Genomic DNA, 24,106 nt, shown 5'->3' with positions numbered 1-24,106 from the left:
GTAAGCATAAATTGGTAGCAACGGAATCAAACCAAACTCAAACTTGGCTGCGAGTACGTGTTAAATTTTTAATTTAATTTCCTGTGCCACTGCGGAGAGAGTGAGAGAGTGTGTTTGCCGCGCATAATGAAGCACAAACTGTACATGCTCTGAATCATAAAACAACAACGAAATTCGATTTTTTATCCGTTGTTGTTAGATAGAATAAATGGAAGATTTTTCATGCGTTTGCGAATTTTTTTCCAAAGACGAAAACAATGGCATGAAAAAAAATGAAAAAAATGGCAAATCATAAAATCCACACGACTAAACCGAACTAAACCGGGCCGAGCGCAAAACATGCACACACATATATATCCGCTATTGAATTGAACTACGACTATGCCGTTGAATAGATGGGGATTTAGTTACCCGAATCTTTGACGAAATACACACTTCATCTTTTGGCGATTCTCTACAATAGAAAAACATCCAAGCGGAAAGATGATGCTTATAAAAACGACACTCAGTGACTTATTCTATTTCAAGGAGGGAAAACGTTACATCATGATAGTTTAAAACTTGTACAAATGGATTTGCGTAGATAATTCATCTTTTCGTTTTTGGTGCGATGCAACGAGGGATGAAACGAAAAGACAAACCCAAATGGAATGTCTATATATAGAGCACTGTTTCAATGACGAATCGAAGCGTATGTATACTGTGTCTGTGTCTGTGTGTATGTGTATTCATCCTAAACTCCAAGTTATTTGGTGGCAAAACTGGTTTCGCAAAAGTGGGTCGAATGTGTAATGGGTTGCGATAAGAGTATGTGCTACCACATCCAACAATATCAACGAATCATTCATTCATTCGTTTGCTCGCTCATTCACTGCTCAATGCTGATTTGCGTTTTGCGTTTTGCTCTCTTAATCAAAGCGAAACGATATCTCGAGAATCAAATAAAATCGCAGAGAAAAATCTTGTTTAGTTTTGCCCCGAAATTTGATAATCATTCTCAATCTTTGTTCAATAATAACTTTGTTTGATGATGAAGTGGTGCACAGCAGCTGAACGAAAATGATGACGGGGAAAAATGAGCAGAAAAAAAAATTAAAATAAAAGAAAAACATAATATTTCAACAGCAACAGCAACAACAGCAGCAGCAGTGGCAAGTCAAAGGAAATAAAAACGAATCAAATTATCTTCATCCAGTCAAGAATATAGCTGAAATATTGTTGTTGACTTTATTTTGTCCTTCAAGCAATGCTCTCTGTTTGTGCTGAACACTGACAGTGATATGCTCAACTGAATGTAAGTTGCCGCACACGCTTTCAACTTGTCGTTTTTGCCCCGTTCAAAACAGTCGAAATTGAAGATGAACTACAACGAACAAAAGACGAACACGAAATTGAGGGGACAGAGGATCAAAATGGGGCAAACAACAAAAGCATCGACAACGACAACAACAAAAACAACAAAAAATAAGAAAATACGAATATTAAGTTACGGGTTTCACTCTCTCTCTCTTCTTTTCCTCCGTTGTTGGCGTCGTCGTCATCATCGTTCTTCTTCCTATCTTTTTTTCTTCCATTTTCTCCCCCGGTCCTCTTTTTCTCTCACTCGTTTCCTCTGTTTTACTTTTTGAAAAACCCCACAAAATTTATCGGTGTACATTGTACACGATGCATTTTCGTTCCCTTTTTGCCGGTCAAATAAATAAAATGTATTGTACAATCTCCACAGTGCTCGGTGTGCGTGCGTGCGAACGAGTGCGCGCTCTCATTCGTGCGCTTAGTGCACCATTGCATATTGCAAGTGTTGTAGATATTATGTGCACCATTCTTCTTTTGATTTGGACAGCTCTCGTTTGTATGCAAGACTATTCAATCCATTTTAAGCAGCACTTGTAAGTTTATTTGGAGGTTTCTATAAATAGAAATACGAACGACTTGATGGAAAATAATTATTTCGTTTTGTATCTTCTTTTCGCTTCATTTTCGTTTTTCACAGTCTCTCTCTCACACACACACACGCACACACACTCCCCCTCCTTTCCATTCTATTTGCTTCGTCTTCATTTTCCCAAACCGCATATATATAAACACATATATACACAGTGTAACACGTTTTATGAATGCATCGACGATGTCGACGACGACGCATTTGTAATGCGCTTCGATTTTCTAAACTATGTCATGTTCACATCTGTTTTTCCAACAGTTTGGAATGGATGGTGAAACGAAGATGAAATGATGCGGTCGTACATATAAATCATTTTTCAATGTTGCATTCTCGCACTTTTCCGTCGTATTCCCCGAACTTCAATCAAACACATCGATTTTTGCTTTATCGCTTCGTTCGTCTGTCGCTTTTTCTATCTCTCTCAAATGGATGGATGGATCACAGTTGGATTTCCGTACGTTGAGCAATACTATTTTCCCTTTTTTTGCTGTCATCTACGATTACTGTTCGAGCAATCTGATGTTTATCAAATACTTTAAAGTTTTTTTTTTGTGCAGCAGTTGGAAGCGCATTCAAGTGATCTTCGTCAAACAAATGTGATCAATACGAGTAGCGTTCCATTCATTGCGTTTGATTGAATAATATCCGATAAACTAGCGAGAGCGGATGGAGGATTGCGGACAGAAATTGATATGAAGACACAAGCTTTTGCTATATCTCTAAATCGTGCAGCGACTTTTCAAACATTTTCACTTGAGAACGAGCAAAGTTTTTCATTTTTCCCGGTTTGCCAGAGCGACATATACATATATACATATGAATGTTATGTACATAAAAAAAAGTCGTGCTCTTACTTTTTGATGGCAAATGCCAGTGCAAACAAAGTAGTTTTAACGCATCTACTACTTAAATCTTGATTCGCAGACATTTAAGCAAAGTTTAACCGTTTGCTTGGCTTCCATGATGTAGTCGTAGTTTGTTTTTTATTACTTTTACTGCGGTTCGCCGCACTGGTAATCCGCGTGCAACAATGTTGACGAAGTCAAAACCCAAATAAAAATGCAATGAAACCAAAACAGAACAGAAAAAGACGAAAGGAAGAAAACGAAAAACTTCGACAGATGAAGAAGTATAGCCAGCTTTGGTAGAGCTAGAGCTGCTAGAGCTAGATGAATGTGTTGGGTTAGAGAGCGGTTTGATTGAGATATAAGGGGTACTTACCTTGAAACTCCTTTCGAGCGGCACTAACCGATGTCACAATGTTTGCAACGTGTCCCAAGACCGTTGCGAATAGCATTAAACCGAACAATAGCTGCGCAATGACGAACACATATTCACCTTTGGAACGTGGTCGCGGTAAATCGCCGATCGTTGTTAATGCTAACGTGCACCAATAATAACTTTGCAGATATTGTTTCACTACATCGACCGATTCAGAGTCATGGAATACCCACATTTTCGAACCGAATCCATTATTTTTATAGATTATATGATATAGGCATGCATTCCAATGGAATATAACCAGTAGATAGTGTATTAGGGCGACCGAACGAAATAAATTTGGATAGTTTGTGTGGCGTTCGGTGCGATCCATGAACGCCCAAAACCGATAAATTTTCACTAAACGAAATGATCGTAGTATGGAATTAAAACCGATCGATAGATATAAAAAGTCTAATGGCAACAAACACAAACAATCGATATAAAATGTCGTTGAGTTCATATAGTGTTGTCGCAATTTGGTTGAGTCTGTTTGTAATACGCCGTCCTCCAAGTAGCCGGTACGAAAATGAAATAAAATATCCACTAAGTATAGAAAATCCGAAAAATAGTCTAAGCAAAACCACACGATAATTGTCTGTGTATTTATCTCTTGGAATGCAAACCGATAGATTATCACCCAGAAATTGTATAAAAATGCCAATGATACAACCATTGACCAGTAATAGCACAGACGGCCAGCCGGATCAAATACAAATGTCCATTTGGTTGAATGCCGTTGTCGTGCCGATGTTGATGCGGTCGTAGAGCATCCCGATCGTCGGCCAAACCTGCAAATGGATTTGTTGACGTTTTCGTTGGTGTTTACCATAATATTTGTGACAATTGACGGTTTTGGAGGTGGTGGTGGTGATGATGATGGTGATACGTACCGATCAGTTCCATTACAGCCGCCGGGCGGCGGTGGACCCGTGCTGCCCAAATGATTACTTGATGCATTTGTGCCCAGTGTATTTGCCGTTGAGCCACGTGCACCAGTTCGATTCCACGTATCAAGCAATGGCTGGTCGCCAGCTTTCAATCGGCCACGCTCTTTTCGACGATTTTTCCGTGACAAATCCATTTCGGATGCGGTTGCCGATACGTGTGTGTGTGACGTACGTGTTGCACATTGCGGTGATATGCTATCGCGTGATGTCGAGAAAAATCCTTGCTGAGAAATACTCTGAGTAAATTGCGGGCGATTCATCGCTGATTTATTGGCCATACCTGAATGGAGAAAAAGAGTAAAAAAAATTGGTCGCAAAGGAAGCAAAATTAGTACGTTTTCAAATGCCTAGTTTGATTTTAAAAAAAACATATTTTCTCTGTTAGGTTTTATTGATTGGATTTTAAAATGGGTCTAAAAAGCCAGACTGAACGTTTTCTGCAAGAGGAACGGGCAAATTGAATTGGTTTCCAAAGCGGTTAGAATGGTTAGCAAATTTATGCTTAATTTATACTAAAACTTGAGCTGCAAAATGTGACATTGAATCGAATGAAGCTGGAATGGGATAAACGGGAGAGAGGGGCGGAGTAAATTCTGCTGATGATAGTTTATGCTGAAAGTCATCTGTTTGGTATGCATGCCGCATTTGCGATGTAATTGACTACTTTAATAGACATTATTTTGGGTTCAAATTGCTAGGAAATGTTTACACAGGATATAAAGCATTTATGTATATGCAGTATACATGTATGTTTGGCGATGGACTTTATATACACTATGCAGCATATATGTATTTTTTGGCATTTAAATATGCAAATAAAGATATGCATGTAGTGCTGTCATGTAAATGGGCACATACTAAACGGGCTTCAATCTATGCAATATGAAAGTAGGCGAATAGACACTTACAACAGCAAAAACAACAACAGAAACAACAACAATAATAACAACAAATTAACACTTGGATTCACACTTTACATCAGTGATACTTTCTAAAAAAACGTGACCATTGGTTACTCATACTCATTTAAGAGGAATTGGATTGTTTTGTAGTTGCATAATGAATACATGGCATTTTGGGTTAAACACACATAGCACAATATTGTTTTTGGTAAGGTTCGACTTTATCTAAAATAAAACCGACTCAATTCAAAACACCAAAGTAATAACTATTCACTAATAATAATCGTAATCATCATCATCATCGATAGGGGGTACATGTCAGTCTTTTATGTTGTCAGATGCATGTATTTGATTCGGGAAGAGCGGGATGAGGTGTATGTGTACGTATGGTGGTGTGTTCAGTGTGTATGAATAGATATATATGGTGTTTTGAAAATGGTTATTTTGGGTGTTTTGCTGGGGTCATTTTTCGTTGCTTACCCATAACATTATTACATTCATCGTTGGGAACATAATATTCATCAATGTTAAAATGTTGTAAGGCTCGATTCGATGTAATTGTTGCTAGATCGTGTGAGTGTATTGCATCATTTGATTTAGATGAATGCAGTGAATGTGGCATCATTTGTAAATTGACTTTCGATACAGCCATTGCCAATGCGTTGCCATTTAATGACAAACGCGACGATGGTATTGCAGTTGACGATGGCATTGAGATTAAACCAAAACTGTTATCGACCGATGTTGATAATTCGGTTGTTGGTGAAGCTGATAATTTCAAGTGTTAGTGTAAACATCAGTGTTGTGTATTTTATTCATTATGGATATTAAATAAATAACTTGGTAGAAAATGTGAAAGCACGTACCCGATGATTCAATAACATCAAACACACACACACACACACACATACATTCACAACAATCACACTTCAACATCTCAGATGGTAAATACCACATTAAAGTCAAGTGACCATTGTGATGACTGTTTATTTGTTTTACTTTTGATTGAAATTTGCATAAAAAAGGGGCAACGACGACGACAATGTTTGCCAAACTTAATTTAGATGGGCGGTAAAGCTCCCTACTTCACGGGACATCATTTCGTTCTTCAAATATTGCGCATGAAGTAAAGAAGCGACAATGGCAGTAGTAACGAACGCCTATTAATTAACAATATGATCTTATCAGAGGAGAGATGAACGCAATGATGTGGTTTGCTTCACAGCTTTTGAAAAATGATTGATAGGCTGGAAGCTTAGAATGACGGAAAACAATATGTCGCAATATAAATGAGTTCAGAAAATATACCGTTTAACATCCGCCAAGCATACACAAGCACACACACATACTGGCCCACAAGTTCTGCAGAACTGTGTTTATGTGTATGATGATGGGGCGTGTTCAGAAGTCGAGAGTCAAAATCAAGAATCATCACTCAAATCGTTGAACATTTCAGCTATGAATAGAGAATAAATCAGCTAGAATTTCAGGCTTCCCGACAAACATCGAAGAGGAAATGACTGTGAGTCGATAAAAATGACAAAATGTATGAACGAATGAATGAACGAAGAGAAAAAAGAATCATATTCGCATCGAATCTAATCGAAATGTGTGCAGCAACAGTATAAATCATGAAAAATGGTTTTTGATTAGATTCCATCAGTATGTTTATGTTGAATGATATCAACTCGGGAAACGGGAGAAAAAAAACGAACCCATGAAACAAACGGCAACCGATAGAAGAAAAGAGAGGCAGGGGAAAAAAATCGGCCGACACGGCTGAAGGGAACAAGAACAAACGATCAAAAAGACGATCAACATAAAAATGTTGTAAAAACCGTAAAGTGAAAGTGGAAAAAAAAGGTGACGGAAGAAGAGAGATAGAGAAGAGAACACAACTGTAAGTATATAATCATCACCCATCTTTGAAGTGTCGCATCATCATTGTCATCACTATATATATTACGCGTGACAACGTCATCAGTAATTTTATACACGTCTAACATATTTTTATTGCTACTAACTGCCGCCACATCAAGCACTTATACACACTCAGCGAGTGAGAGAAGAAGAAAAAAAACAGGCAACGACTCTGGATCAGGCTCACAACGCGCGCGAATACACAGTACATATACACACAAACAAAATTAGTGAATGGGAAGAGATAGCATAATGAAAGCGCATACATGAATAATGGCGCATCACACTAAATATTATCGTTGGCAATGTAAATGGTGAAAAGGTAATATAAGGTGTCTGCGGGCCACAGCACTGGCAATGTGAAAAACAATGAAATTATTGAAGATGACAGTATTACTGCAGCAGCAGGAGCTGCAGCACAAACGAAAAGCCAAGTAGAAAATTCATAAAATAGTTTTAAATAGACTTTCGTCTGAACTTGCAATCACAATTTAATGAAAAACTGTAAAACTTCATTAAACCACCAACGCTTTTGCGGATAACGAGACAGTGGCAAATGAGAATGAACACAGAAGCCAAAGAAATACACAGAGATGAAACAAAAAACAAATGGGTGAGGGTGAGAGTATAATGTGTTATTTGTTTTTGTTATGAGAAATGAAATGAAATGAAATTTAATGCAATCATTCCATATATATATATATATATATATATATATAGATATAAATTGACGTATAATGAATTGACGTGGTTTTTTTTTCTTCTCTTCTGCCTCCAATGTTTTGGCAAACTCCCATTCAGTGACCCAGTTAACAATTTTATCACAATCATTTGCTATATATACGAGTATAGGCAAGAAAAGCCACTTTTGAGGACAAATCAAAATTATGGACAAAAGTTTTGCTGAAATTTCCAACATAGCATTGGCAAAAAAAACTTTTTTTCATACACATTTTAATACAATTTATCATTGGTTTTTATGACTAGAAATTAGTATTAAGATTAAAAGCTCAAATGACCACGTAAAAAAAAGCAAAAAATAAATTACGTCAAATTGATCAATAAGCGTATTTGATTCTAAGCTAATAAAAAGGAAAAGTAATTTCACAATTACTGTGATGACAAACAATCTCATAAAGTGCCATCAACATCAAAATTAAGTTAAAATCTTTCGTTGGTTTTATTTAAACTTTTTTTCTTCCGAAATACAATTAAAATCAACAATGGAATGCTATGTATACTGATACATGTATTTGGTTGGAACTCGGTTGACCGAAGCGCCCTCTAAAGAACCTATGGCGAGTTCGTGATGTCCGTATGTTATACTTCAGTATGACTTTTGACAGAACGGAGAGTTTACTTGATTGTATTGTCATTAGCTTTGGATTATCTAGGTGGTGTTTGTGCTCAATGTCAGTTGTTAAATTCAAAACGAATAGGAGAGTTGATTAAGTTACTTTGCCCGAATGGAAGTGAAATAAAAAAAAACATTTGATGAAAGACAATGTATAATGTGTATGACAGTTTAAGACACATTGAACTTGTTACCTGGGAGATGTGATAATTTAAAAAAAATGTAGATTTTAATCGTTCATTTTGAACGCAGGTCAATAGGATACTTTTTTTATTTGAATTAAATGTTTCGAACGAAAATTAGCAATTAAAACTTAATTTGAAGGCACAACCATTTACCATATTCATACCAATATTCAAGGTTGGCCAAGGAACAATGGTCGACATAGACCGCAATTGAGTGCCACCCTGCTACCTCATGACATACGTGAGTTCTATAATCACCGTGCTTAACCAAACGAACTGTGCATTTTTTTGGAGCAGCTGGTATGTCATAGGAGTTCTATGGAGATTCAGTGATTCAATGAAAAGACAATTTTGTGGTGACATCTCTTGGTTGTGGTAATATTGTCACTTTGTAGTCACACGAAGTGTAGGGGAAAAAAAACCAAAACAAAAGGTGAACCCATGTCTATGCTCAAAAAGAAGCGAAAGCAGAAGCGTAAATTGTTACGAAATGGAACAAAAAAAGGAAATCGAAAATGAACTTTGAAATTTTCATGACGACAACCTGAGCACCACAATTCAGCACGTCAGCTCGAGTGTAACCGTTCGTCTTTTGTTGTGTGTCGTGTGTCTGTTTGGGCTTTTGCCATTCAAGTACCATTCATATACACTCAATAACACAGTGCTTGACGTTTGGCTAATTACTCAATGATGTGATCAACACAATAAAGTCTTGATTCTCTCAGCGACGGATGCGAATAAGTGGGATTGAAACTCTTGCTCACGCTTACATTCACACACAAATTAAAAACTATTGACAACTTCAACGGAACACCAAATCGAGAAAGGAAATTTGTATAAAGTTTAAAACTGTGTTTTTTTTCTATCCTTTATCCAACATCATGGTCCCCCAATGGTCGTTTACGCATTCATCTGGTGCTTTATTGTTGCTTTTGCTTTTTTTCTGTTCTTCTTCAATCTACGTGTTCGCACTTGGTTCTCTTTCTTCCGTTTCCATTCATTAAAACCGTGTGCAATATGCAAAAGGCTTATATGGATGAGTTGAGGCAAAACTATAACGATATACGGTGGTTTGAATATCGCTTCATTAAATCGCATAATAGCTCTTGAACGTCGCTCGATATCCATTCCGATCGTTTCTCGTTTTATTTATGCACCAAATATGTTTCTATATAGTATAATATTCTGTGAAATCCTCTAAAGATGAACTCGGTGCTCGTTATTCCTTTTTCTGTCGGCAAAATTTTTTCCCTCACCGACTTGCAGCCGCTTTGACTACTCACGTTAAGCGCACAATTATGCCAATAGTTAGATTAGCGATAGCATGCCGATGCGAAAAGCTTTAAGCATGAGTACAACAACCAAGGAGCGATGATGAGGGTATAAGGAATAAAATGGGCCGAGAAAATAAAAAAGAGCACTGTTCTATAGTCTAACATAGAAGTGTGCAGTGCACTCTTTCTCTCATTGAAATTGAAGGAAGGCATGTAATGTTACGCCTTACTTCCATAGAGCACATCAACAAAATGAACTACGAACCAAGCCACTTGTTTCTCACATACAAAAGAATTGAATTACCTTTTCAAGTGACATGAAAGAAGAAGAGAGAAAAGTTCACCCAGTTACAAATCTTATGCTTCTCTTTTTGTCACATTGCTTAATGCGGTACGAAGTAGATCTGTTGGGATAGGTGACAGCATGACACTTTGCAATGGTATTACCGAATCCGCACACAAAACAGTGAGGTATCACCGCGATAATGATCTTAGAATTGAAAACAATGTGCTTTTCATTCTATTGTTGTCGATGAGTACTCGGAGAAAATTCTCATTCAAGTCGTGCAACAACGGACACTTCAATGGAGTCACGGCACATACACACACAGCATGAAAGAGAGAGAGAGAGAGAGAGAAAGAGAGAGAGAGAGAGAGTGAGTGAGAGAGAGTGAAAGAGTAAAAGAGACACTGATAGAGACAGAAAGATCATGGTAACAATTCAAAGAGCCTTAATCAATTCTTCATTAAATTGAAACAGATAGAGGTAATGTTAAAGATTTAAAACTCGAAATGTGCACTCAGTCGGTGATTTTTCGTTGAATCCCATTATGAACATTGAGACAATGAAATAAACACGTGATTAAATAATTTGAGTGCAAAGAAATGTAATTAACTCCAAATGAATGAAGTTTTACTCTTTCTCCATCGCTCTCTTTCTCTCGCTGTGTCATTTCACAAAATCTCAAGTGAAAATGCTTTTGAAACTGCGCTTTTTTTTTCCTTTATCCAAATTAAAAATACTGAAAAAATATAAGTGCAAATACACATGGACATTGAATTGCATCTAGTATAAAATAGAATGCTAAAGCGTAATGGCATCTATTCATTTAAATAACTCGTTCAATCGATGAGTATCGAGTGTGTTAATCAAACGATGCGGTCGATGTACAGTAAATACTATATGTTGAAAGTGTACGGGGCACATGGAGTATTGAGCATTGAATTGGATGCATGGAATACTTGGTACATTGATAACTTTCATATGGTGTTGGTAGCAGCGAGTTTATCGTGGTCATTATTTGCTTTGCATATACAATGCACAATATAAACCACTGTAGACCAATTAAAGTGCAGAATATGGAGAACCACACTGGATGCAAACGATTGCTTCTATCCAAATGCTGTGCTGTTGTGCATACAAAAGGCATCAATATTTCTAGAAAAGAGACGAGACGAGAGCATTGCCGTGAATTATTCATTTATAATTCAAAATGTGGTTGGGATCGCGCGTTTTACCAATTCGTAAATTCAATTTATATCGATTGTACATTTCAGTTTGATTCAATTACGTTTTCCCTTTATTTTCGTGTTGTGCTTCGCTCTCTATTTCTCTTCATCTCTTTCTCTTTCTTGCTCGCTCCCTTACAACAAATATCCAATTTTCCTATTTAGGGCGGATCGTTATGATTTTCTTTTTCATTTTATTTCGGCACGTATGAATGAAGTTTATTTACATCGGAACAAAAACAACAATAACAATGGCAAAATAGAAATAACAACAACTAACATGAATATATCAAGTCGAAATGATTGTGCACGCGATGTGCATTTGCAAAACAATGAAACAACTGCAAACAATGATATCTATCATATTTATGCGCATTTTCTCGACATTCTTCTGTCTTTGAAATCGCTTCGAATTCCCAAATAAAATACAATGCAACACAGTGGCAATCGTGTGTATGTATTCAAGTGTGTGCAAGCAGAAACAAACCCGAAAAATCAGTCCGAAATAAAGTTTGATCGATTAGCTTAATCGCATTTATTCTGTGTGTGTGCTTTTTTCATTCTTGCCGCTTTCTCCCTTCTCTTGTGCCCTTTTCTTCTACTGCTTCTTCTTCTATTTCCTTTTTGTCTGTCTGCTTCTCACACTAACTCATTCCATCGTTTCACCAAAAAGTCGTTACTCATTGACCCAGTACTTATGCAGATGAACGGAAACTGCTGACAATGTATTTAACAATAAAATTCCCATAATCAGAGCATTAACTGGAAATCTATGTTCCACATTATCAGTCATAAAAATCCGAATAAATCGTCAGCAAAGAGAATTAGAACAACTTGCAAGTTCTCTTACCAATAAGCGTGAACGAAAAACAAGACGAATGAGATTAAGCGAAAGCGGGAGAATAAAAAATCTTCTCCCTTCTATTATTTTTCTAGCTTCGTATTCGTTTGTTTTTCATCGTCTGTAAAAATGAGCATGTTACAAGACTCAAGGGCAAAAACATGAAGACCTAATAGTGCGCTTGGTTTTTGTCCAGCTTGCGTTATCATTTAATGGCGATTTTTCTCTCTCTCTCGTTCATTTCTTGTATTTCATTGGCAAGATTCAACGTCGCCCTTTTCTTTTTTGCCGTCGCAAACGGTTATTATCGCTTTTGGGTAGATGTAGCGCTAAAAGCGCAAATGATTTTTCGATTAGTTTGCTACTTGGAATCATACAAATACTTCCATATACAGTGCACACCCGAACGTACATTGATACAAAACATAACATCTATTATCTATGGAAGTGCTGCATTCGTTAAGTGTAAAAATATTGCAAACATACTTTTTCTTCTCTCTTTAACACAATGCACAATGAGAATCGGTAACAAAAACTCCAAAAATGAACAAGTTGAATGCGATATAAACTTATGTATAACACAATCAATACAAGGACTGAGATAGTGTGCGGGTGAGATTTTTGAAGAAAAAAAAGAAACGAGCAGATAAATTTCATTTGAGCATGTGGCGCAAGTGAACACAAAATCCGAGGGTATGAATTTCAAGGCACAATTTTCAAACACAATTGATCAGCAGCAAATGGAATCGTGTTCATGCTAAGCGTTTGTCGCATCAATATTCGGTTTTCATTGCATTTTATATGAATGTAAATTGAAAATAATATTAAAAAATGTAAAATGCGACTGGTGCTGTTGCTCCACTTTGCACAGATACACTTACACACACACACACACACGTCTATGTATGTATATAAATTTTATCGGGTTAGATTTGAAACCAAGCGGATTTCGGGTGCATTGCCACGAATACAATGGCATTTGAATGTGAGATGGAACTTGGATTTCGTTACAAAAACCAATCAAGTGTCCGCAGAACTTTCAAATAAACCATGGCACTGATTAAAATCAAACGATATATAAAGGAAATGATAGCATATGCTGGATGTAGAGTTTGTGGAACAAAAAATATATTTATATTTATTTTTTCTATTTCAAACTGTGCTTGTAACACTAAAAACACCGAAAAATTTCCAAAATAAATACTCATCATGGTTAGTAGAGTGTGATAGCGTTGTTCTATTTGCACAGATAGGCGTACGATAATGAAAACGTGGAAATGATAATAATTTTATTATACACATTTACAAATTTCGATTGACTTAATGAGAATACATGCTAGCGTTGCGATTTGCTCGGCAAAATGAACTGACGTTAGCTGCAAAATTCGAGCGATGTTCATATTTATTGGGTACCAACAAGCGTGCTCTCTTCCATAAAAGCAAGAAAAAGAGAATAAACGACGCCATAAAATAATGTTTGCACTTGAAAAATCCTTGTCTCTATGGGATGAACAAAAGACTGTGCAAGCAAATGCAATCGTTCGAACGGTGCGAACGGCTTCATGTAGAGCTTCACATTTTAAACAAAAGCATTTTTGTTTGTCTATTTGAAACATCCCATGATTTGTTCAATTTCTTTCAACACGAGTAAATTCTTGTCGAAGCAAGAGCCATTTTAAGGTTTCATTCTTTTCCTCGTTTCTGTCCCATATATTTCTTCGTTTATTAATACATCCAATGCAAGAGTATTCTATACAAGTTTACCTAAGCCCCGGGTCCTTAGTTAAATGCAATGCCGAATATTTGACTCGAAGCGATAATATTGTTCTTCGTCGTGTACTAACACAAGTTTTTGGTGATAAGCCGATTTCATTTGGTGAAGCAAATTAATTGTCTTTTCGTGGTTTATTTTTGGCTTGAAAATCTCTCGACTTACTTTGCCCAAAAACCCCAGAACCATCGGGCCGAGAGCTGAAAAATGTGCTGCCGTAGCTAGACGATAATGGAACACACAGTTCGCATGATATTGCTATGGTAAAGCAAAACTAAAGACAAAGATAGACAACGGCCATTTGTATAACTCTTGAGTACACATGTATACGAAAAATCAGTGACACGAGTCTGTACATCGAGTTGAGTGGTTGCATTGAATCAATGCGATTGATAAACGAATACGTACACTGAAACCAACCGCATAACAACTATAAAAAAAGCTATCCGACACACTCATACATGTATACAGTTTTAGATTGAATCGCATACTATCTCGTTGACTTGAATCCATCAATTTGATGAGCGAGATTGACAGTGATTGTTCGGGGCTTTGCCAAACTTGTATTCCGCAGAGAATCAGACAAAGAATCGAGCCGAACGAAGTTGTTACTGCTGTTGCTGCTGTTGGTTTTTCTGCTCATCTTCATTGGCCACTTTTAATTGTTGTCGTCAGAATGGACTCGGACATATTTTCCAATGCTAAGACATTCTTGTGTATGACAATTTGTCATTTCATATAGCGCTTATGCATTTCGTTATGTTATTGGAGATCCATCGATATTGCAAAACAGTGTAATAAAATGTAACACATCAAACATTGAACGCAGATGTAATAGCGTCCACGTCTGTTTCAAATCTTTTTGTTATGCCAATATTATTTGCGATCTCTCATTATTATTACCGATAAAAAATGGACAAAGCGACCATCATTTCGCCGAGCGAAAAACTTCACGGAAAAATCGATAGTGGCGGTCCAACGTGGATGCAAAAATCGAGCATGTTTGTGAAGTTATGATTGATGAAAATTACGACCGGAATACTTCCCAATAAATATGATTATGTGTGTGTGTCTGTGTGCGTGTTAGAAATTAGACCTTCCTTATTCTGCTTCTATTGATACTCGGAATATATCGCACAAGTTGTGAATAAATAGGAAAAGTTGTGTCGCCTGAGGCGCTCCATTGAAATTTCTATTCCAGGTTAATTTATCTTTTCCTCGATGGCTCACTGATATCGATGGCAATTGCTTTCTCGATAAAATGAACGACGGTGGCCACAAATGAGAGCAATTTCCATCGATTGTACTGCGCCAAGATGAATTAGTTCCATAATCGAAATAAATAAAAATCTCGGAAGAGAATAGCAATTCATAAGGACATTTCTGAATTGACGCTGCCAACTTCTTCAGATTTGGTTTAGTTTCCAATATACTCATGGGGTCTCGGCTATTATCATTCATTTCACTCCGTTCCTTTGTCGTGTGAAAATGGAAAAGAAATGAGAATAAGAATGCTCAAAAGTAAAGAAATGGAAATAGAAGGGTTTTAAGAACGCGTTAGCGGCACCCAAAAGAATATGTCACAAGCAGATATTAATGAATCTCTGCTATCATTTTTCCATTACAAAAGAATGATCCGCCATTAGTGTTTTATCCGATATATGCAGTTTTTTTTTCGGCGACACTGGAGTGGTTGACAAATCAAATTTCAGAATGATTACAGGTCTTTTGAAATTTATGGGGAGTGCTCTTGAAAGCACGCACACTAAATATGCCGCACATCCTCTATAACATCTACGGAAAACTATAGTTAGTCAGCAAAAGCAGCACAAAAAAGGATACCTCGACAAGCAAACGTTGTGTGCGTTCTCGACAAAGGTCCGTTTGCCTCATGTCGCCTTTGTTAGTCATACTGGAATTTTCATTGGAAATATACGCATACCCAGGCACACACACACACACACACACAAATGAGCCATTTCATAGAAGAGCTTAACCTTTAAGTAGGCTATTAATTAATCTATCACGTATTTTACGATATGATACACTTATGTTGTTTAATGCAATTTATGTCACTACCATAAATTCGTTCGTGCCATGTGTATCGAAATTAGACGTAAGTTAGATGCATGCATTAGATTGTAGTTAAATTCGCATAGGCATTAATAATGCCACTTGAGACTGTCCGGTTTTTCTGTTGCTGTTGCTGTGTAAAAGATGTCCCTCCAGCAACACTAATCTCTCTTGTTCCCATTTCAATCTCGTTCTTCCGTTTCGTGCGATTTGTGACAAATGAAACATGGTTTGTAGTCGTTTATTCAACACAGCCCCATTGCTCACCAAAAACGCAAACGGGAACTTTGCTTCGTTTGCTGATTTGATAAATTTTTCGTTCATTTTGAAAGTTCAATTCCGAAATTGACAAAAAAAATACACACAAACACATCAAGCAGCTTTTGACATTTTCGATAGACTTGAAGCGAAATGAAAAGTGCTTTTGTCCAATCCGAATCTGAAATCTATGAGTTGGCATGAAATGGTTGGTACGTGGCCGAAACGAATCACAATTATGTGCATGATTGATCGAAAAAGGTGAACCGAAATTCTGTCATTTTTTTTTCATTCATTGCTCCCTGGTGTGGTCGTCGAGTTTTAGTTGGCAATGACGATTGCTCACTGTACAAATTATGCTTTAAGCGAGCGAACGGAGAAAAAACCATTATTTGCTCTCCGTTCTAAATATCCATTTAACACTTGAATCAATGACGATAAAAGTGGCCAACGAAAAATGAACGAGAAAAATATACCGTTGAAATATAGGGAAAAAATGGGCAACCATAGCTACCCTTTAATATTAATACAATTTTTTATACGATTACATAGTATGTCATCCGCCTATGTGACCACCGTTCACCATTCGGAACTATAAATTTGGTTGCAAAACTATGCTCAGCGCTTCATGTGTAGTCCAATTCCAAGTGAATTGCCATTTTGTGCGGATGTGTATGAAGCATTCGGTGGCAATGACGATGACATGACGAATCTGAATTTTCTCTCTCTCTCTCTCTCTCTCTCTCGCGCTCTTTCTGCCTCTCGGTCCGAAATTCACTTGAAATGTATGCGACAAAAAGAGATTTCCATGCACATTGTCGTCCAATATTCTAACCAATTGTGGTGGGTATGATTCGAAAGTGTGGCCTCCATAATTGAAAAAAAAACTGCGTACCTCGTACCTGCTAAGCTGTCACTTGACAAAAATGTTTCAATTTCGGTCACCTTTTCTCTACCGTACCTCTTTTGCATTGCAAACGTGCAAGATAGACATTTTAACAATATTTTTTTTCCGTCGGTCGTTCATTCGTTTGTTATTTTTAGGAAATACCAAAATGCCTACTAGGCTTTACGTAAATTGGATCCGTTGTTCGGATAGTGTTTATCGAGAAAATGTGATATCTCACCGAGTAATAAATATGTATTTGAGTTTTGTTGGATACATCCACATTGGTCTTTTTTTTGCTGTCACCAGTCCATTGTGCGGACAACTCATAGAACCCATTGAATTATAGATTTTTTTTCGAATAATGACCATTGGGATGAGAAGGTTGGACCAGACATTCACTGTGGCTGCATATATAGCTGAACTATTTACAAATAGCTGGCTGTTTGGTAAGTTTTGATTTTGTGACTATCTTGCCATGCAAATTCATGTGGTATCCAAGAATGTGGGACACCTTTTCAATCATTTACATGAATTTTTTGTCCCAAATTCGTGGATACCACATGAATTTGCATGGAAAGATAGTCACAAAATCAAAACTTACCAAACAGCCAGCTATTTGTAAATAGCTCAACTATATATGCAGCCACAGTGAATGTCTGGGTTGGACATGTGCGAACACCGTTATTAATGCTAAAATTGATGAGTTCAAAAACACAATGAAATTGTTAGTATCAACCAGTTTTTCTTTCTTCCATCTTCATTACTTTTCCCATCGCTTCCATTTTCGGTTCAGATGAAACACAACCCATTGATGATATTTGTGACAAATAAACCTTTTGGCTATTTTTACTCTTTATTTGTAGAGCAATTTACAAATTACTAGGTCAACAATTTATTATTCGTTTTGTTTTGTTTCGTACAAAAGAAAATATCGTTTGTTTTTTCTATGATTTGTCCGAGTATTCTATGATTCTGTAAGTGTAAGAGCTGTTTGCAATGTTAATTATTTATTTTTTGGATTCACAGAGCCCAACAGTAAACATGCATTGAAGAAGATGGAGAATGGCGTTTTTTTATTTATTTTTTCTTTGTTGAATAAGAAAAGTATAAAATATTCCTTCCCTTTTTTGTGAGAAATTTATCATAATACAAAAATATTGCGTCATTTGAAAGCAGAAAATTGCATTTTCAATTAGAAAAAATGATTTCTTTACTCTCTAAAAAACGCACCACATTTTCTTGAATTAAATTTAGTATGGGCCTTCATCCGGTTTCGATGGTCAGTCCGTTTATTTCTTTTTTTTTACTATAGTCGATGATAGGGAGGTTTGAGGTGATAAATCGGTAAATTATGCAAATTTGAAGACGGTTAACATTTATCACCTAAATCAACAAAAATGTCATGTATAGAATCTTTCGTCTATTTGCCATGCTTTTCGGTCTCTAGCGCGCCCGTTCATTCTCTGTCGCTTTCCCCTTGGCTTTCTCTCCTTGCATCGGCTTCATCATGTGCGGCTGTGATCGGATGTGCGGCATCTTCAAGCCCATTTATATGGAAGCACATAAAAAACACACTGTTTCCTCTCACAATACATTTTATCACACATACTGTGTAAATATTCGTCGTTACTTTGGTTCTCTCTTTTTTTTTTAGCTTTCCGATGAAAAGGAATATCTTGCAGGCATAATTGTGACTCCACAAAACCGAGGCAAGGAGCATTATTCGCGCTGCCTGCCGGGAAAAATGAAACAACCAACAGGCGAACGAGCGAAAGGAGCGGACGAACGCCTGTTTAAGCATCTGGAAAACAACCAGGGTCTCACCCGCAAAACACTCTTTCGGTGCGGAATTTATCGAAAATTGGCGTATTAATTTTGGTATGTGTACGCTGTACGCATTTCCATACCCAACATATTTCCACAGATCCACAAATTTGATCTACATAATAACTTCTTATAAGAGCCGAGTAAAAAGAGTTCAATACACTGTGTGACAGTAAAAATGGGTCCCCATAGAACGAAAACTTCAATGATAAGAATTAAAAAGTTATATACAGTGAAGCAACAAAACGCCGTAAATGAACAAAAAACGGCGCGACAAAGATAGCGTAAAAGAGGAAAAAAAGAAAAAAAAGAGAGAGAAAAAAGAGGAAAAGAGGGCGAAGCGAGAGGTGCAGAGAGAGAGAGAGAGAGAGAGAGAGAGAGAGAGAGTGGAACAAGGAACAGGAAATATGTAAAGCAACATATTTTCGGCTTTGCAATACAAACACCAAGTGGCAAAAGTACTGCGATTTAGACAAGCCTTTAGATGGCTTAATGTAATGTAGACACGTTTTGCATTTCAGCATGTCATTACGCATTTAACAAGAAAGCACCAACTTTTTATAAGTTGCTAAAGTAGAACCGAACACCGAAAGAAAAAATCCGCTTTTTCGCTCTGAATACAAGCGCGAATACAGTATGTGGCAAGTGGAGCCAATAATGTGAAGCGATGGATTTAGTCATTCAATCATTCCAAGTATCACAGTACCAAGCCAAAGAAGAATATTATTTTAAATTGACTGAAGTTGAACTTTAGCTGTTTGCGTTGCTCCTTTAATCGCGTACAGTGCAATAGCAAAAGTGCGCGCCCAACCATTGTATACTCAATGCTTTAGCTACACACGAGAGTCGAAGTGAACTGAAGAATTAAAAAAAATCCGATTCTGCGGTGCGTTGCGCATTTGACTACTATGTGATACACACTGATGATGAGATGGCCAATTTTTTTTCGGTGTTATTCTTCATCTGCCAAATCGTTGAAAAGTTTTCGCCCTTCTGTGGCAGAAAAATGAAATGGTTGAAATGAAATAAGCGGCGCGGCGCGACAATGCAGTGAATTATTCGCGAGTGATATGAAATATTTGCTGAACGAATAAAAGACTTGCTGAACAAACGGTATTATCTGTACAATTCGTCGGCAAATTCAAAAATCCAAAACGAAGCGACAATAAAACCAACGCACAGATTTCGATATATCCAAGGGAAAAGAAAGACTGTTTTGCATTTTTGACTTTTTATCGCTATTTCTATCTCTCTATACCGATCTAGAACAACATAGCCATGTAATTTGTGATTTGTGTATTTGTTGAGTACCGATTTGGTCGGCAGTTGATGTGCGGCCTCATCGCTGGAAACTTGAGAGCTGGATCGCGCGTTTGTATATGTGCGTTGATTAGAAAAAAAAGGAGAAGGAGTGAGAGAGAATGAATTGACGTGATGAAAAAGTCAGGCAGGTTAGTAGTAAATGTGAATTGCTGTTGAAAGTGTCTGTCTGTTCAACGAAGCTTTTGGCACGCACATCATCTGCCAACAAGAGTATTGTTTCATTTTATGGATTTACAGCAACAACAATAACAATAACAACAACAACAACAGTATCAGCAGCAGCGGCGGCAGTACAGAGCTCTCGAAACATGGAAATTGAATGTGGATGTGCGTAAGAGAAATCAACCTAATTGACGTTTCCGTTCTTCTTGCTTCGTCTCATCGTCTCGTTTTCAACGCAAATTCCCATATCTGAGGTGGATGCTTAATGCTCAATGCAATTCTATCATACATTTTGAATGCGTACCAGATACGATACACACAACGTATCTGAACTGAATTAATTATTTATTTAAATAGAATTAATAAAACTACGTCATCTTTGAATACTGAGACCCTGCACAAGTGGGGTGTCTTTCGTTCTCTCCCTCACTCTCTCACTCTCACTCTCTCTCTCTTATCATCTCCATCGAATTCTCACTTTTATCTCTCGCATGCGGTGTTTCAAGGGGTTAAACATGACATACGCATCATCGTACACATACGAAGGAAATTTAAAATGGCGTCGACAACTAATAAATACCAGCCAAGTTGCCGTATCATCGTTTTTTTTGCACATTCTCCACACTCTAAGGCCCGCATTGAGCACAAAAAATAATTATTTAATACAAAATGATGCAAGTCCGGGTTAACAATTCCATTTGGTAACATTTTATCATATGAATGTATTTTGTGATGATCATATTGAATGAATTTCAAGTGCTTTCGTTCCATTTGATTTGTTTGTACGAATGGCTGAGCATATGCACCGTTTGATCTGTTAAATGCTGTTGGAATTTTTATGGAGCTAATTCTTTCAACTGAATGTCATAAACTTAGTCAAGTGGACAACGCACGGCTATCTGGCTGTGGCAGCTATATGGTTTTCAGACCGAAACAGACCCGTTGTATTGCATTTTCTATTGCAGTGCTTTGAATGAGAGACAGTAACTGTCGACGGCATTCGGTCGACAGTTGGGTAGAGGCATCTATATTTTAACGGGTTGGCCATTAGCGAACAAATATTATTGAAATTAGAATGTAAGAGCAAATCGTAAAATGTTCGCCATCTAATTAATGTATTTCTCACTTTAGTATGGAACAATGCTTTAATTCCCTCAGCAATCATTGAAAACACCAACAGAGACACTTTCTTTACTACAATAATATAAAATTTCGAATAAAACTCGTTGCACATTTTTTTTCATCTTCCTCTTTGAAACATGTTGAGTTTCCGTTTTCAAGCGATTAATCTCTTGCTTGCTTTATAAACATAGTCGAATGCTTCTGAAAACCAAAAGCACGCGAAAATCGTCTATGATAAGTGGAACAAGCGAAATGCTTTGGCATGTGGTTAAGTATATATGAAATAGGGATGAAATATTGATGCTGATGCTGATGCTGATGCTGGTGCCGATGCCAATAATCTCTGCACTTTTTGCTCGTGCCACTTATGCCAAAGTTCTTGAATTGATATTTCTGCTATTGCTTCCGATAACAATGCAGGTTGATGTATGAAACCAAAGTACATACTGTTTATGACCCCTTTTGCCATGCTTTATTTATCCTGGATCCCATTCACGTGCTATATTACGTTAAAGTCTATCTAATTCTTTATTTTTCCCTGCATTTGTCTTCTTCTGTTACATGATTTTTTTTTATTTGTCATTCCTATTCTCCGCAGCTCTGTGTTATTTCTTCTTCTTTTTCTTATTCTTTGGGTGTGGGTTGTCTGGTGACGTTCGTTGCGTGAATGGGATGTCTGCATCTGTGCATGGATTGTTTGGCATGATGAAGAAAGTGAATACATATGCGGACGAATTCTTTATTCCCTCAAAATTAATTAAAATGAGAAATGGGGAGTATGCTGTTGTGTACCAGACCAACAGCACTTGAATAGCTCGAAAATAAAAAGAAAATACATTACACATTGCATACATAAATCTTTTTCCGTTTTTTCTGCTTTTCTTCTTCTTCTTCTTTTTTTGATTGTGTGTGTGTGTGTGTGTGCTTTCGTTTTCTCATTCTCTCAATGTTGGTTTTGAGAGCAGATTTTTGTCTCGTCCGCATTCAGTCCAATAGGTTTTTCACACTGCTTTAAACAATTTAATGAAATTTATTTTTTCCCTGCAAGCTTTCAACTTTTCTCATCTTTTGCTCCATTTATCCCACTTATGGCGAGAGAGCAAGAGAGAGACAGTGAAACAGAGAGACAAGAGAGAGAGAAAAACAACGCACACACAAAACAAGTTAAAGAAACGAATCTACTGTCGTTTCGTGCATTAAAATTGTTGCGCTTGATCTAGTGCATGGAGAGAAGGACCTTATTCGCATAGAATTAAGTATGTCATTTTTCTACGTCATATTTTTCAGCGGGTTTTTCTTTCATTTCGTGAAGTTTTTGTTTGGTTTTGCCGTGGGTAACATTTTCATCATCATCTCTTCTTCTTTTTCTCTTTTTTTCCACTCCTCTACTTTCAACAAAACTGTGACTGTGTATTCTGTTAGATTGTTAGTTGTATTTTTTTCTTCCTCTTTGTGTGGCATTCATTGTTGATTTTAGTGGGGTTTTTTTATTTTGGAATGCACGCACGCGGGCAGAAACTTAAAAAAATTTGTTCGAACTAAAACATTCCAAACTGAAAAATTGTTCATTGCCGAAACTTGAACATGTACTAACCTGCATACGATGGCCCATTCGGTTGATTTAAACTTCCATAAGATAGTGCATGGCACGAATCTCCGCTACCTGAAACCACCGCTATCTCGTCGAGCTCATGGCCCGGTGATAAACTGGTTGCTGACACTAGACGCGTTGATGACGTTCCGGCTGTCGTTTGAGATTCTTTGCGTCCTCGGAGGGACAGAACCAGCCGTTTGGCGGTTGACATCACAGTGTTAACTGCAGACAGAAATAAAACCAAAGATAAAAACGAATGAAATGAGAATCGCAAACAACAGCAAGAACAACAACAAGAATTAATTCAATTGGAACATTCATTTCATCGCAAATGAGCGGAAAGATTACGCAAGGATTAAATAAATTTTTGCTATTTCCTACAAAATGTTCAATTTACTGATGAAAGTGATACATTATGAATATTCATTCGAAGCAAATATTTCATTAGATACCACGTGGGCTTGGTTGCTTCTCAGAGAGGCCACAGTTCGTTTCCATGGCTTTCGTTGGTTTTTGTCTGTATTATATAATTAATGTGGCGGTAACTGAAATCCTCCCCTAAATATTTCAGGAAAATGGCTGAAACATTTTACACAGGCATTATTTATTTTTTCGAAAAAAATCCTCTTCGCTTGAAATGAAAATTACATTTTCAATTAAATCAAAATTAATTCCTATTAATCCATTGATGTGTGCATTACACAGGCAAATGAGCAGATTTTTGACATATCAATATTTAAATTCAATCAGCCATTGGTGTGATTGCTGGGATTTTTTCTTTTTTTTCATATTGCTGTTTTTTTCTCATCCAATTTGCCACATCTATTTGCAATTGTTTCGATAAATGCCATGCAATCGGTTTTGCTTGCATTCACATTTCGCTGTATACAAAAAACGTATATGTATTAGGGTGGTGCGATTTTGATTTTGCAGAGGATTTCAAAACGTCG

The 24,106-nt window shown here is 37.0% G+C and overlaps 1 protein-coding gene across 2 annotated transcripts in view; it reads right to left on the bottom strand.

Moving 5' to 3' along the window:
* LOC129578000 (cyclic nucleotide-gated cation channel alpha-3) overlaps positions 1 to 24,106 on the bottom strand; it is a 69,819-nt gene that overhangs the window by 33,456 nt on the left and 12,257 nt on the right. Inside the window, exons 4-7 of one of the 2 annotated variants that reach the window (XM_055466014.1) lie at positions 23,157 to 23,378; positions 5,538 to 5,825; positions 4,099 to 4,435; positions 3,167 to 3,996 (exon numbers count right to left, since the gene is read on the bottom strand). In XM_055466014.1, the coding sequence (XP_055321989.1) occupies positions 3,167 to 3,996; positions 4,099 to 4,435; positions 5,538 to 5,825; positions 23,157 to 23,367 (1,666 nt within the window). In that variant the 5' untranslated portion in view covers positions 23,368 to 23,378. The remainder of the gene's footprint in view (positions 1 to 3,166; positions 3,997 to 4,098; positions 4,436 to 5,537; positions 5,826 to 23,156; positions 23,379 to 24,106) is intronic. The other variant, XM_055466015.1, reaches the window with a different exon arrangement.

The sequence above is a fragment of the Sitodiplosis mosellana genome, unplaced genomic scaffold (genome assembly GCF_009176505.1).
Source record: "Sitodiplosis mosellana isolate CC-2019 unplaced genomic scaffold, AAFC_SMos_1.0 Smas_scaffold_6226, whole genome shotgun sequence".
NCBI classification, from domain to species: domain Eukaryota; kingdom Metazoa; phylum Arthropoda; class Insecta; order Diptera; family Cecidomyiidae; genus Sitodiplosis; species Sitodiplosis mosellana.
Note: the sequence above shows the minus strand (reverse complement) of the source record. Positions and strands in the feature narration are given on the sequence as shown.